At 40.0% G+C, this 15,742-nt stretch overlaps 1 protein-coding gene across 2 annotated transcripts in view; it reads left to right on the top strand.

Annotated features, from left to right (window-relative positions):
* Positions 1–15,742, top strand: part of EFCAB11 (EF-hand calcium binding domain 11) — a 236,529-nt gene that overhangs the window by 86,124 nt on the left and 134,663 nt on the right. Inside the window, exon 6 of one of the 2 annotated variants that reach the window (XM_088145251.1) lies at positions 9,437–9,636. The exons of the other annotated variant lie outside the window; for it this stretch is intronic. Within the exon in view, the coding sequence (XP_088001377.1) occupies positions 9,437–9,443 (7 nt within the window). The 3' untranslated portion in view covers positions 9,444–9,636. Of the gene's footprint in view, positions 1–9,436; positions 9,637–15,742 lie in introns of those variants that run through there. 2 annotated transcript variants of the gene reach the window in all.

Consider the following 15,742-nt stretch of genomic DNA (forward strand, 5'->3'; position numbering starts at 1 on the left):
CTTCAGATGCAGCTTTGCTGTCTTTCTCTTAATAGGCCTGTTCCATCTGACCATTTCAAGAACAGAATGACAGATTTCAGGAGCATCGTTAACAACAATAACATTAACCATCAAGTTTATATTTGATATGTTGTCCTAAATGTAATAAACTGAAGCCTCTGACATTTTCAGAGGAAATGAGTCTCATGTTTAGAAGATCCTCCGTTACTCCCAGGTTTCAACTATATCTGATTGTTGCAATTGTTTGTGGTTACATCGATGTGTTCTACAATCTATTTTGCATTTGGATTTAAACTTTTCTTCTTTTTCAATTTAATTTTCAGTCAACAGGAAACAACATGTTTGTCTTTTCAATGGAATTATGGTTATATAATTGTGCATGATAGAGGTAATTTAAAAATCCATTCTGTACTAGTTTATAGAAGCATTGCAGATTTTTTTAGAGTATTAATTAAGGTGTTACCAGATTTCTTCTATATTTTTTACAAGGAGATATGTAATGACTCAGGAATGCTTTTACTTTACAATAATTTTGCTGGTTGATATCCTTTAGCCTCTTGCCAAACCATGGCTGCTGGTTGGGGCTGAAGTGCGACAGTCACAGATGGCAGCACACATTGGAAGCCCCTCTCTGCCTTTTCATCTGAACACAGGGTCTCCCAGGGGTGTGTGCAGGAAATAATGCAAGATTCAGCTGACGATACATTAACAGGAGCAACAGGCTTGGAGGACAATGCTTTGTTTGTTTCCTTCTTCCTCTTTAGCCACTCCAAAACAGGTGAAACTGCTGCTCGGTCTCTGCAGTAGATTGTTTTATATCCCAGGGCTGCTTTATACAAGCCAGACCTTCTTATATCAAAATCTAATTGTTCGTGATATACAAGTAGAAGAGGTGAGAAATAAGCAGGCTATCATCAGTGCTACCAAATCTGGGCTGCAAAAATCCAGACAGCCTCTAGGAGGAAAGAGTTTTCAGTCTGTTGAGTGGTCACCTGGACTTTGCAGCCCAGATCTGGAATCGCTATGGCTATCACAGAACATAAATCTCAGGAAGCAGAAAATTACATCCTTAAGGTAGAGCAGTATATACTTAAACTGGCAGAGCTTATTGACAAAGCTAGAAATCCATCTGGTGGTAAGTAGCTTAGCTGGGCTTATTTCTATCCTATTAGAGTTGATGCAATTTTTAAAATAAAAATGCTTTGCTCACCTGTCTGTTGTAATAGGAAAAGTGCTATTGAGGTTTCTTGTGGCTACTGTGCTTCTCATCAGAAATTTTCTCTTCAGAGTTTCTGCTCATAGAACTGCTTGGTCAACATAGCAGCAATATTATTGATGTCAGCATTATTGATGTCAACATTATTGATGTAATATTAATATTATCTCTTGTTTCCAGTGAACCAATTCATGATTTTGAATTCTCCTTAATTTTTAATGTATCACTTTTCATGGTAAAATAATGCTAAATGTAAGGCAATATGGTGTTTAGTTAAGGGAAAAGGCAGGAGAAGACATAGGTTTATGAAATTCGGCATGGTATACAGAAGCAGACAGACACATTTCTCTTTCTCTCCTTTAATTCTAAAACATGAAGTCACCCAGTGGAGATGAGTGATGGGAGATTCAAAAGAGATAACAAGGAACACTGTCACATAGCACAAGGTTAATCTACAGAATTTGTGGCTATCAGCATATTTAATGCCAAAAGAAGATGATGAGAGCCATCAATACTTAGCTGTCTTAATTGACTTTATAGAAACAAATTAATGGAGGATAAATAAGCAATAGAGAGCCAGTCTGCGGTAGAGGTTAAGGCATCAGGTTAGAAACTGGGAGACTGTGAGTTCTAGTTCTGCCTAAGGCACGAAGCCCGCTGGGTGATCTTCGGCCAGTCATGCTCTCTTAACCCTAGGAAGGAGGCAACGGCAAAGCACTGCTGAAAAACCTTGCCAAGAAAACTGCAGGGATTAGTCCAGGCAGTCACCAGGAGTCAAAAACTGACTCGTAAGACACACACATGCAAATAACTGTTAATTATAAAGCTATATTACCAGTTACAGAGGAAAGGGCTGTTCTGCCTGGACAATCTAGATGACATGTTGGACTTGACAGGCCTTTGGTCTAATCCAACAAGATTAATTCAGTGGGATTCAGTTCTGAGGAATGTGCTGATATTGTGTGGAGGAACATTAAGCTTCAGAATACAATTGGTCTGAATACAATTAACTGAGGGCATACAGTGGCTAGTAACCGGTTCAGGAAAAAAATAGACTTTGTATGTATGTGTTTTGATTTTTTAACGTTAAAAGGATACAGCTGCAAGGAGCTGCAGAAGAACGTTGGCAAAACTGATATGCAGCCTAGTTTGTGTCAATGCTCTTCCCCCAGCCTTTTTTAACACACATTTTGGTGTCTGCTTAGTACAGTCCTCCTTGTTGGGCAAACAGTAATAACAAGGCTGTGAGTCTCAGCAATCTAGCTCTCCAGTTTCCCTCAGCATTTGCCAAACCTTCTCTGGTCTAGCAATCTGTAATTTTAGTTTCCCAAAGCAAATAGTGAAAAAGTAGCCAATTTGCTACCAACTCAGAGCATTTGTCTTTTAAAGGGAATGTCAGATTTGTTTACTCCCATGATCTGCCAGTTCTTTTTGTTGTCTGTTCTGCTGCCTTCTATTGAATGGGACTTGATTCATTTCCAGCAGCATATTACAAGCTAAGATTATGCACCCTGCACAAAACTTGATTTATAAGGTAGTATGAAAAGACTGGGAAAATGGCCTGGCAGAACAAGAACTTTCTCATGGGATAATCAGAAGTCGAGGAAACATTCATATCATTCAGCTGGCCATCTAAAGCTTTCTATATAAAATTTCCATTTGGCCTCCTGGGGATTGCATCAGTTCTGTTGGGCCACATGGTTTTAGTTCATCTGAATGAAGTTGGAGGACTTATTTTCCAGTCCACTGATTTTATTCCTGATATTGCCTTGGACATGCTGTGTAGGGAGAGAGGGAGTGTTGCTGGCAATGACAGAGTTTTAGGCATAGTTTTTTTTTACCCACACCTGGAAATGGCAGTGATTGAACCTGGGCTCTTCTGCATGTAAAATATGTTTTCTGAGTTATAGCTCTACCATAGTTCCTATATAGCTTTCAAGATTCTATCTGTGTTCTAAATGAGCTACGTGACCATCACAGTTCATTCCAGGCTAAAGTTGGGATGACTTTATCTTACCGGCAATTCCCTTCTTCTTTAGAGTTCCCCAGTAAAACATAGTAATAAAGACAGGGTGGCACCAGGCAAGCTGAAAATTCTGAATATCTTGGTCTGGCCAATTGGGGAATATTTAGCCCTTCTGCCCAGGCCTTCTACCTTCAGCCCTGCTCTAGGAAAAACAACAACAACTTTAGATCTTCCTGCCTAAAGCCATAAATATGGAATAAAACCTTGTAAACACAAGGGGCGGCTGTGCAACCATACAGTCTTGCAAATAAGAAAGGTTTATTGAGAAATTCCCTACTCAAAACAATGTAGCCAAATTCTAGATATAAAAAGGAATTCATTTGGGAAAGGAAAATAGGAAGACCAAGGAAAGGCAATTCACAGACATGGGATTACAAATATAATTTTAAAAATCAGTCTAACTAATGGCTCTGTTTACATGGCATCCATGATTAGCTGACATATGTTCTACTCAATTAACTCGGTTTTCTGGGTTCAAAGTGTACAGTAGCAATAAATTAACTGCATAGGCAATACTCATACAACATGCTAGATTGGGTGGTTTGTGGTTTACTGTGTCATGTGAACTTTTTAGCTAGTTACATATTATCTGCTTAAATAAAATCTTGGTTTTTAAGGCAAATGGAGTTAATTGCAAAGGATAATGTGCATGAGAGTGAGATCATCACGACCACTTGCTTAGATGTTGTTAAGCACACCATTCTTCTTGGTTTTCTTCCACTAAGAGCCATACTTTCCCAGTTTTGTAGAATGAAAAGATAAGTAAAGTTCAGCTTTTTAGAGGACACTCATTTTGAACAACCAAATGATAAATTCCAGCTCTGTGTGACAGGTCTGGATAACAAAGCAGAAAATTATCTAGTGAACCCAGATTGCAAAGTCACTCCTATAGTTGAATGATACTAGTTTGCAGTGTTGGGACCCCATAAAATGATACATGAACTTGTGTTTGCTTAGTTAACAAATAATCTATAATCTGTACCTCTCCAGACCTTGCTGAATTACAACTGTCAGTAACCTCAGCCAGTCTGGCCAAGGGTGAGGGGTGCTGGTTGTTGCAATGCAGTACCATCAAAAGGGCCACAGGCTGTCAGCTGCAGACAAACGATCTTTTAGGGGGAAGTTTCCATTTCCAAGGATGACACATTTGTTCCCACCTACCATTGCTGCTAACCATAGGCATTCCCTGGGGGTGGCAAGGGGAGGCAAGTGTCAAAACATGCTTTGTGATGTCACAGTGCAAACACTGATTTACATGCTTGTGTCCAACATTGGAATGCAAGTACTAAATACCAGGGTTTGCATCATGAAGTTGCAACAAATGTTTTATCATTTTTCATCACATTAGTTTGTAGCAGAGACCTAAACCTTTGCCAAAGATCAGCCTTTTGCTACTGGATGTAAAAATGGAATAGACATAGGATTCTATCCCCATCCCCACCCCCCACCAATCTTTTGATAGGAACTCAACTAAAGTTGTTGCAATTTGTTCCCTCTGTCACCTTAATCTCAACGATGGCATCAAAGACACTCTTTCCAGCTCTCACATTGCAAGAACAACCCGCCAACTTGATCATATCATCCCACAGAAAGCCTTCAAGCTATATCAGGATTTTTTCCCCAAAGATAGCCCCTCCCCACCCCTGCTCGCCCTTTCCATGGATATAGGCTGCGGAAAGCCTACTTGGGATGGTGCTGTGAGGTTCCCGCTCTGCTTCCCCTCCCCGCTTTTGGAAAGGAGGGCACTCTTTCATGTGATGCTTTCTTTCCCCAAAACTCATTGGTGAAGCACGGGAAGGGGAGAAGATAGCACTCTTTGCTCCTTCGCTTAGTGGTCTATTGCCAAGAAGTAGATGGAGGAGGACATGGGAGTGCACCACTGCCAAGCCAGCACTAGGGCGCTGCTCCTGCCTTATGATGAGCAGGGAAGCTGTTACTGTCGCTTCTGTCACTGCTCCCACAAAATGAGCAGAAAGTGGCAGCTGCAGCAATGGAGACCATCTTCTTTCTTTCTCTCTCTCCTGCTGCTGCTGCACCTTCTCCAGCCTGATGGCTGGGCACAGAAGAGCCCCTTCTCTAACACTGGACATCCTGGCTTGCTTTCCGGATATTTCGTCTGTCCTAATGACTTCTAGCTGGGGGAAGGTAGACCCAGGTAGAAAAATGAATGTGAAGGCAGGCATGTATAGAAGAATGCCTGCCTGTCTTCACATTCCTAATCCTCCCCATTTCAACTTTCCCTTCAAATTTTCTTGGAGGATTAGGTACAGAGTTTGGATTTGCCTGATTGCAAGGTTTTTATATAGGTAGCATGGTATACAGGTAGTCAGCCATTTTTAGTAATGTTTAGCTAGGCACCTTCTAGACCTCATAATACATACCTTCCAATAATTCAATAAATGGGATCACTCTTGCTGTCCTTTTCCTGTCTTTAAAAAAATTGGGTTCCTAACATGCACAGAGAGAGCCCACGTGCAAACACGTGGCTGAGTTTCAACCTTCCGCTGAGCATGCTGGGGTAAGATATTTTTAACAAAGATACAGATAAAATGATCTCAAGGACAGATTGTGTCCACCTTTTAATAGCTTTTTGTGTGCTTTAAAAGTTCCTCAGTTGTGTAATGATTAAATTATAATTACCTGAGTCAACAAAAAAAATTTCTATAGTTAACGATTATTTCACAGTATTCATCCCTTAACAAAACAAAAACAAAAAAGGAACTTGCTTTTTAAAAACCTTGGTGAATGAACTCATACATGATTTAAATTCATTCAACTTCTCTGTCATGTTTTTAGATGCTCAGGTTCATTCCATGCTATAGCACTGTCATAGGCCACTGTATTTTCTTTTCTTTTTTAAAGGCTGTTAAAAGCAACTTGGTATGCATAAATTAGCTGAGAAAAGTTCTCCACATGAATTCGATTCTACGCTGGCCAAGTGTCACATGTAAATATCTCTTTTCCACCAGTTGTGACAAATCCCATAATGAAAAGCTAAGATGTGAGGCAGATGTGGTTTCAAAGTATCGTAAGATAATGGCCATACAATCGAGCATGATTTGGTTGGTTGGCCAGTGGCCAAGGTTTAGTCCTCCTGGGTGTCACAAAAGTGGCTGAGAGGCTGTCACTTCCCCTCCCACCTCCTGCCTCTTTAATAAACTTTTAAAATCCATAGCAATGAGGTCAGAGCCACCATAGACAGGTTCAGGAGTGCATAACTATCCCACTTGATTTTGCCCCTTTTTCACTTTCCTATATAGCTATGGGAAAATTAAAACAGCCATAATGATGGAGAGGCCAAAGAGCATTATTTGCATAGACAGATGACCTTCAGGGAAGTCTGCATGACACAGAGAGGGAATTTAGTCTCAGATGAGACCAGGTTGCTTTGGGAATAAATGTAACCCTTCAGTTAATTGGTTTATTTAATAGGGTTTAACTGTTCACATGTCCTGCCATCTCCCCACATAACCCAGTTGAGTATGTCATGCTAAATGGGATCATACCAATGGAACAATAGCCACAAAGTATTCTTCTTGCCGGGAACATGAGGGAAGGCTCTATGTGTATGTGCATGCACAGGCTTTAGTTTGACCAATTTTTTCACCTCCTTTCTTTTTGAGAGTGCCTGTGCACAAAAACCAGTCAGTGGCAAGTATGAACTCCATTCCCAGGAAAATGTTCTCTGATAGGCCCTCTCCTAAATCTTTTGAGGTCGTCAGGCTTAATAGGGAACTGCAGATAATGGCTTCAGTAGATGTTGCTATCTATATTTTCTATAAGGCTCTGAAGGATGGTGGATAATCTAAATAATAGCTTCCCAGGCTAAGCTGCCAAACTTAGGAGGACTCAGTGCAGGTGTCAGCACCAGGCAGAAGAAGGTTAGTGACAATAACCTTGGAGCCAGTTACTTCCTTCCAGTCAAGAAGGCCAAACTATTTTGGAACTTTTCAAGACCATCAGCCAGACTTTCTAGAACCCATTTTGGAGAGAGAAAGAAATAAAGGAACAAAAAGAAAAAAACAGAGGAACAAACGCTCTGAGTCCCCTTGGCTTTCCCTGCTCCCAACCACATCTCACATTCCTTTTAGACAATACTTAATTTTTGAAATGTAAAAAATCAGAACTTCAAAACTACCAGACTGTAATGATGTTTAATCTTGAAACCATTCTTCTATGGCATCCATAGACAAGAAGCCTGTTGAAGGCACAGGATAAATAAGAATTGGAATGGGGAGAGGGGAACAAGAAAGAAGGGAAAACCAACAGGATACAAATAAAATGAGAAAGGAAGGGGGAAAAACTGCTTATATTGCTTGTTTAAAGACAGCACTTAGATCAAATGTTTTAGTGGTCACTGTGAACTGGAAGGCTAGAGTTTTCTTCTGGAATTAACTGGTGGTTATCTATGTATGTAAGAAGTATATGTATAAGAAGAGATTAAATGGCCCCCCTAAAGAGATAAAACCAAATGTAGGACAGATGCTGAACTGCACTACTTAAAGCCAGCTGTGCTTTACATGGCTCTTGTAATGGCCTTGATCCACCAAACCTTAATATGATTCTTTGGTTTGTGACTTAATGTGTAGTGTGAAGCCAGTTATTGTGATTTGTAAATCATGATTTGTGGCTTAGCATATTGCCAGAACATAGTCAATTGTGACATACTGAATGGTACAATAGGTGACCCTAATCTTGTATATAGCTTGCACCCTACGTCAATAAGACTTATAGGTTGAAAATTGGCTGGATTTGTAGTATCTCCCTTGGTGACCCTAATCTAACCATTGTTTTCCACATGTGGCAAATTATCATGTCTCAATTAAATAAGACTGTAGCTCCATCAGAATAATTTTAGGAAGAGGCACTGTTTAGGAAAAGAATTAAGAACAATCTATTTTGCTTATCAAGAAAAAAAATCAAGGAGTTACTTGATTATATTGAGTATCTTTAAACTGAGAAGATATTAGGCAATAAAAGACTCTCTAATCTTGAGGTGGTAGAGGGGGAGCATAAGAAGTATCAACGTCTGGAACTTCAAGCTGGAGAAGTTCAAATGAAACAGACACAGATTTTAAGGTGAGTGACTATTAAGTATTATAATAAGATTCTCTATTACTTTAGATGAAGACAAGATTCCCTTCTAAAGAGAGTGCTTTTCTGCCAGAGTTAACAAATAGAGAAAAATTATAGACAAAAATGAATGGCTAAGACGGTGCTGAATAAAATTGCTTTTCCTGCCCTTCTGAAAAGCTGAAGGGAGTCAGATCCATGAGCTTCTTTAGGCTGCTTCCAGACAGATCCACAAGAGCATCTTGCTTTAATGAAACGGCGTATCTGGAATCAGGTTACAAGGCAGCCCTGGGGGATTTTTTTTTAAAGCATAAGAATGAGATATATTAATAATGAAACCCTCAAAATATGCGCATCACAAAGTACCATTCAATATAAGCATAACATAGGTAAAAATAGCCATTATGAAAGTAACAAGTTCATTAATAACCTGAGCTTAGACAAATAAAGCAGTTTAATACAGTTTCTAAAACTATCTGGAGTAGACATAAAACACATGCTCCTTGTGTTGGGTGGCACTATGCAAAAGGCCTTTGCCTGCCACCCCAATGAACAAATCCTTAAAAAGGGGGGCTACAGGGGTTCTCCAGTACTAAATTTCTTTGAAGGACTGCTATTACCCCCCACCCAAAATTCTGGGGAGAAGTTGCCTTAATTCAGAATTCTTGTTTCTTGGATTCAATGCTGTCCTTAAAATACATGCTGACAATGCCACAATCTCTTCCATGCCCTTCTCACCATCCAGTTAGAATTTCTTGTGGAGGTGATAAGCCTATTTTCAATTCCAAAACTAGATATTGAAACATGGAAAGAAAAGAAAGTCATCTGAGACCATGTTGTCAGTAATTGCTTGCCATGTTGATAGGACACCTTTCCCACTTTTTCCACTCCCAAATACTGTACACCTGTTATGCACATTATCCAGATATGACCAACTCTTTGCGCCCTTGGGAGGGAACCATACCAATACACTTATAAAGTTGACATGTGTGATGCATAGATTTTCATATTTACAGGTATACTGCAGAAGAATTATATTATGATATGTGTATTATTAAAATCTATAATGATCTTGGTTGTGTGAGCACATATTTGAATATTCTTATTGTTACAAAATACAGGATATGAAGAACTCCATCTGACCACATGAAAACAAGCAAATGGCCAACACATATTTAAAGTGGAATGTTTCATACCCGATGATTAAATGCATCAATGTAGTTTCCTATGTAAACTTATCAGCTGATTGCCTCTGTCAACCCCTAATGCTAAATGTGTGTATGAAATCCTTTACAATGTCACTTAAGCTTCAATAAATATTCTTAAATAAAGTGAATGATTAAATAGCTCAAACAACAGTTTTTATTCCCCAGATGCCCAATTCACGTACAGTACATGTTTATTTGGGTTGATCTAGGATGTTCTCTGCAGAAGTGGGGGGGGGGGGTTTACAAAAGCTAGGTGAGCTGCATCTGCTCCTCCTTAGCATCCTGGCAAAGCACTTTCTCCTGCAGAGAAACCTTTCCTCCTCTGTGGTAAGACTGGAACAAAGAAAACAAAGAGCTGATGACAACCTGCCCAAAACTGCCAAAGAGCTTACAACGAATACTTCAGAAAAGATTCTTCTTCTGATGCAAATACAGCAGCCAAGTTTCATTTGAAAGCCAACAAAAGGCAACAATAACCTCTAAAGGCAACAACAACATACTCTTCAAATCACATTTTCCTCCCCAACTAGGTGTTTCCTTTACCGCCTGGTAGCATCATACTTACATCAGAGAGAGAAACCTTTAAGAATTCTTCTCTTCCAAATATCAGCCAACTGAGCTACAGCAAGAAGAACAGCAAGACCTTGGCCACCAGCTAACTTCACAGTCATTATAAGGCAGCATTTCACTGAAGAAATATGGATGTCACACCTGTGAAGGAACATGATGTGTATATAATCAGAGGAATGGTTTGTAGCTTTTTGGCCCAGAATGACCAATTCTGCCTTGCAACAGCTCTCCACAATTCTCAGGCAATGATCTTTTCACTTCTGCTGCTAGAGAGCTTTTTAACAAGAAACGTTAAAATGCCATTCTCTACCTTCATGTCTAAATTTATTTAGAAGCATTTACCTCGCTACTTTTGCATCCCTTTTAAAGCAATACTTAAGAGGCTTAAAACAATGTTCTGATTAAGAAGACTTGATGAGTCAAAATATGTAAAATTATTACAGTAGCACTGCAAAATGGCTGCCAATATCAAAAAGATCAAGACCCATTGGAATTATAGATCAGAATTTAAAAGGTGTTCTAACTTGTTATTACTATGCATAGAAATGCATATAATTTCACCTAGATGAGCTAATTCTATGACCAGGCTGTAATAAAAGAGAAGGAATGATCATATTCAAGCTTGCTGAAGATAATAAAGGGCTAACCTTCATATGGCAAAATGTTCTTGAAGATTTCAAAGTCCTACAGCTCTCCTCTGTTTTCTGCTCAGCTGATTCACTGAAGATAAATTCTATTTTGTCTCTAAAATGCAGCTAAGTTACTTCCACCAATTAATTAAATTGGCATCATGTTATTATCAAGTATTCAGTGTGGTCCCTTAGAAAATAAGTGGACTTAGCTTCAGTATGCCTGCATTTACATCTCACAGAATTAAACAATCAGTGGGAGAAGATGCAAGGAATAATTAGGTATCCAAGATCCCTGGAATAACCCTGTGGTTCTCAGCATCCAAAAAGATAGGTTAAAAACCTGACTTTCCCTGAAATATCTTAACATAATCAAATGTATACTTCCAGTGACAAGCACAAGAGAATCCCTGATGTGCATTCTGATGGGCAAGTTTGATGGATACCTTTAAATACAAGGGAAACTTTAAATGTTATATTAGCTACTGACCTGTAGAAGGCACTGCACAACTGGTTTTGTCCTTACTGGGACTCTTCAGTCATAGTTATCTTCCATACTAGGTATTCTATGTTCAACACTTTAATGGGATTTTGAATCCACAGGCCTTGCGCTTGATGGCTATACAGTGCATTTAGTTTTAGAGCTACCTTGGCCCAGCTGTCAGTAGCTTGCAGAAGGAGAGATCTTATAGAAGGAAAAAAGGAGACGTACCTGCATAGCTTCTAGAAGTGAAACTTGCCCTCCATCTGTGCTATCAAATTGCTCTATTTCTGCAGAGAGACTCTGTTTTCAGAGGAACAGGCAATGCATATTTGTGTTCAGAGCACATCTGCAGTGCTCAGTTCCACCTCCCTCGCCTCTTCCCCCCCCCCCACTTGCACAATGATAGACATTAGCGTATCATGTATAGAACTAATAATGATTTGCTGGACTTAGAGTACAACCCTGAGTGTTGTAATATAAGTAAATTAAAACAGGAAGGAAAGCCCAGTCTAGTTCATCTCTTGCTTGACCCTAGAAGCAGATTTGATCTCATCCATTTTCCTTTGATGGTATTTCTTGGAAACATGCTGCTCAGTTGCCTTGGAAATAAAGATGTGTAATTTGTTTAGTGCAGTGGCATGACAAGTGGTTTTTCACTGTGTTCTCTGTTCAAGAGGATGCTCTGGTTCCCTTGCTCCCCCTTCTCCTTTCATTTCTCTCTCTTGATACAAAAGGCTCTCCCTCTTCAGATTCCTGCTTTCTTTTATTCAGACCTATCATCATCTCCCCGCAGGGAGTCCACTGACAGTGATTGAGACTAAGGGAAATGGTATCCTCTCCATGCTGAAGAGTGTTAATGGGAGTTAAGTGCATAATTCCCAGCAGAAAGAGCTAAGAATATACAGTAGAGCCCTGTTAATTTACTCTTTGCTCTTTCACAAAACCAAGAGATGCTGCTGCTCTTTAACCTCTACTAGCCATGCAAATCTTTGAGCTCTAGCACCTTAGAGAATCTCTGCATTCTTTTTATATATCCCTGCAGACAAAGCTAATAGAGCTTGTTGAGTGTTGTTTTATCAAATTCATTTGATTTTTTGCTAATGAAATGTTACAGCCTGCTTTCTGCTGTGCAATGCATGACCTGTGGTAAAGCTGTAACAATCTCACAATAAAACAACCAAAATGAATGGCACAATGGAAAAATGTATAGCAACTTGGAAAGGGAAGGTAAGAGGTAACAGCCCAGGTAGATAAAACGTATTTATTCTTCATTGGCAGCCATTTCTACCCTGGTGCTTTCCAGGTCATGCTAACTGTGAAGTATGGGAACTGTAGTCCCAATACAGCTGTAGGATGCCAGGTGGAAGAAGGCTATTCTGTAATAATGCTTCTGAAATAAAACACCTGACAATTCCATGAACATATTGTAGATTTGAGGCCAAAGACCATTTGAGAAATGCAGGTGGATATGGATCCTATGCTAGATCCTTTATCATCCTGTTTCCCCAAAACAACAGAAATTGCAGTCAGAGTAATTGCTTTGCAGATCAGTTCCATTTCTATAAATACAAATATTTTGTATGAGACTGTTTCAATTCCATGTTTTTATTCTGAACTTTTATAGAATGTGCAAGGGATTGGTAGCAGGAATTGATGGGCTATCAATGCATGAGAGACAGTAAAAAGAGTATGGAGAGTTGAAACAATGCAACTGGAAATAATATAAGTTTATCATTTCCAGTAATAAAGCAAAGACATGTGCATTTAATGCTTGCATAACAGCTAGTATATTTTATGTATGCCTTTAAATAAGTGACCCTAAATCCATTGCTAGGATTAGATGTTGGGGGGGGGGGTAAAGTTCTTTTTCTTTTTTTCTTTTTTTCTTTTTTTACTGTTATTGTGAGCCACCCAGAGTTATGCCTCATAACCACATAAGTCTCTTAAATAAATTAACAAAGAGGTAAAATTTGGCTCAACCAAAGGGTCATGAAGATTGTATAACTTTTTCAGTTCTTTGGAAGCCCTCCTCAAGCAAGATGATACAAATGACAGGGTATGGGAAAGAAGCAAGAAAGTGAACATCTGGAACAGTTGTTTCAGCCACAAGCTCTGTAATTCACAATCAGTCAAAAGGTGGAGTTTATGGACTTCGTGCATAGGTATTGTTAGTTTGAAACTGGAAACAAACCATTTTTAAGACAGGTGGACCTGGTATGATTGAGACATAAAGTCTTTCCTAATCTGGCAACAGCCAAGCTGTTCTGGGAGTTGTAACCTAACATGCCAATTCCACAAAGTTGGGAGAAGCTAATTTACATATTGATTTCTTTTGTCTTGTTATTAACTATTACAAATTTTTTTATGAGTTTTTGAAGCACTACAAATCTCTCCAACCCTGGTGAGTGCTTTACACACCAAAGGTTCCAGGTCCTGGAATCTCCCCGTGGAAGGTTCAAAGAGCAGATAATGAGAGACGCTTCTTCCTGAGATTCTAAAGAGCTGCAATAATACAGTGTTTTTCAACCTTGCCAACCTGTACAGCCAGAAATGTAGAGGGCAGAAATGTACAGCCAGATATCATCAGCATACTGATGATATCTCACCCTGTGTCAACAGATGACTTCATCCAGTGGCTTCATGTAAATGTTAAATAGGAATGGGGAGAGAATAGAAACCTGAGGTGCTCTATAAAGCAGGACCTTTAGGCTCAATCTTTCCCTGTCTACCAACACTGACTGGAACCAGAGAAAGCAGGAGAACTATTGCAATACAGTGTCCCTCTCATACCACCCTGAGCTAGCCCAGAAGGATACCATGATCAATGGTATTGAAAGCTACTATGAAATTAAGGAGGGCCAGGATGAATGTAAGGTTATTGACCAATGTGATCAGTGCTGTCTCAGTACTATGAACAGGCCTGAATCCAGACTGAAAGGGGTCCAGATTATCTGCTTCCTCCAGGGCCCTGTGGAGCTGTAAGCCTACGCTTCTTTCAAGATGGGTAGAACTACCCCCTCCCACAAAGAAGCATTCACCACATGTCATCTCCTGGGAGCTCTTGAGGGACATGGATCTAAAATGCAGATGACTCAACTCACAACTCCAAGGGTCCTGTACACTTCCTCATGACTAACTGGGTGAAACTCTTCCCAGATAACCAGGCAAGACCATCCCTCCGTCACTTCCATAAGACCTGATCAGCTAGAGTCAAATTCTGAGAGAATCTGAGTGACTTTATCCCAAAGATGCCTAGGATGGTTCTCACAGTGCCCCTGAATATCCCCCTGGCCCCTCCTTACTAGGATGAACTGGGTTAACCTAAACAGGGCCACCAGTCAGCTCTCTGCAGACTAATCAAGGGTGGAGGAGTAGCAATGTTTGGCCACCCTAATCACCATGAAGTAATCCTTAAGAAAGGCTCTTACCTGTGTTTGGTTGGGTTCACTCTTTCTATGAAAATCCTTCTTGAGATAAAGCTACAGCATGCCTTTGTTTCTATTTTTAACATTTTTTTCACAGACACACAAACCTTTTAGTAGCTTTTAGTTTATGATTACTATACTTTTATCCATTATTTATTCATTCATTGATTTAATGGCTGCTGTTTCTACTCTGCTGTTTTAATATAATATGTCATTATTTGTAACTGCATAATCTACTTTGAAAGCCAGTATACGTGTGCAGGTGTGATTTAAATATTGCATAAATAAATGAGAGGGTGAGTATATTACCCTGAGGCAACAGAAATTTGATTGTATTTTTTAACAACATGCTTCAGGGGTGAAGAAAATAATTTCTCTTAAAAAACACTTTGATGGAGGTAGTTTATTCATTCATTCATTTAAAGCATGTATATAGTTGCCCAACTCAGAAAATATGATGCTGGGCAATGTTCAATTCAGATAGTCCTCGCTTAACAACCACAACTGGGACCAGAATCTCAATCGTTGAGTGAAGTGGTCATTATGTGAGACACCCATGTGACTGCTTTGCTCAACAGCTGCAATCCAGGCATTTCTAATTGCGGTCATTAAGTGATCTTCCGGGTCGTTAAGTGGATGAAGCAAAGGGGCTGCCTGCTGAAGGATTTCAGCTCTGTGCAGAGCTGAAATCCTCCTGGCAGGCAGCCCTTTCGCTTTCAAATGTTTCTGCATCCTACCGAAGGGTTTCCCCTCCCCTCCATGCATGGAAGGGAAGTCCTTCATAGGGCTGGAAGAACAGAGCTCAAGTCTTCAGGATTTGAGCTCCGTCCTGCAGACCGCAGAAGGATTTCAGCTCCCCTCCACCCCCTCCACTTGAAATCTTCCCTGCTGGCTTCCCCTTTGTCTTTCCGGGGAAGCCAGCAGAGAAGATTCCAAATGGTGATCACAGGATCGTGGGGCGCTTGGCAACCAGTCGTAAATGCGAGCCGGTTGCCAAGTGCCCAAAATGCGGCCACATGACTGCGAGGGAGAGGCAGCAGTGCAATATTTTATGACAGCTGGAAGTGCTTTACGGGCTGAAAGCACCCTTTCTGAGGCCATAATAACTTCA

This window comes from Python bivittatus, unplaced genomic scaffold (genome assembly GCF_059951505.1).
Source record: "Python bivittatus isolate LINGU-HERP-01145 unplaced genomic scaffold, Pbiv_v1 ctg000480_np1212, whole genome shotgun sequence".
NCBI classification, from domain to species: domain Eukaryota; kingdom Metazoa; phylum Chordata; class Lepidosauria; order Squamata; family Pythonidae; genus Python; species Python bivittatus.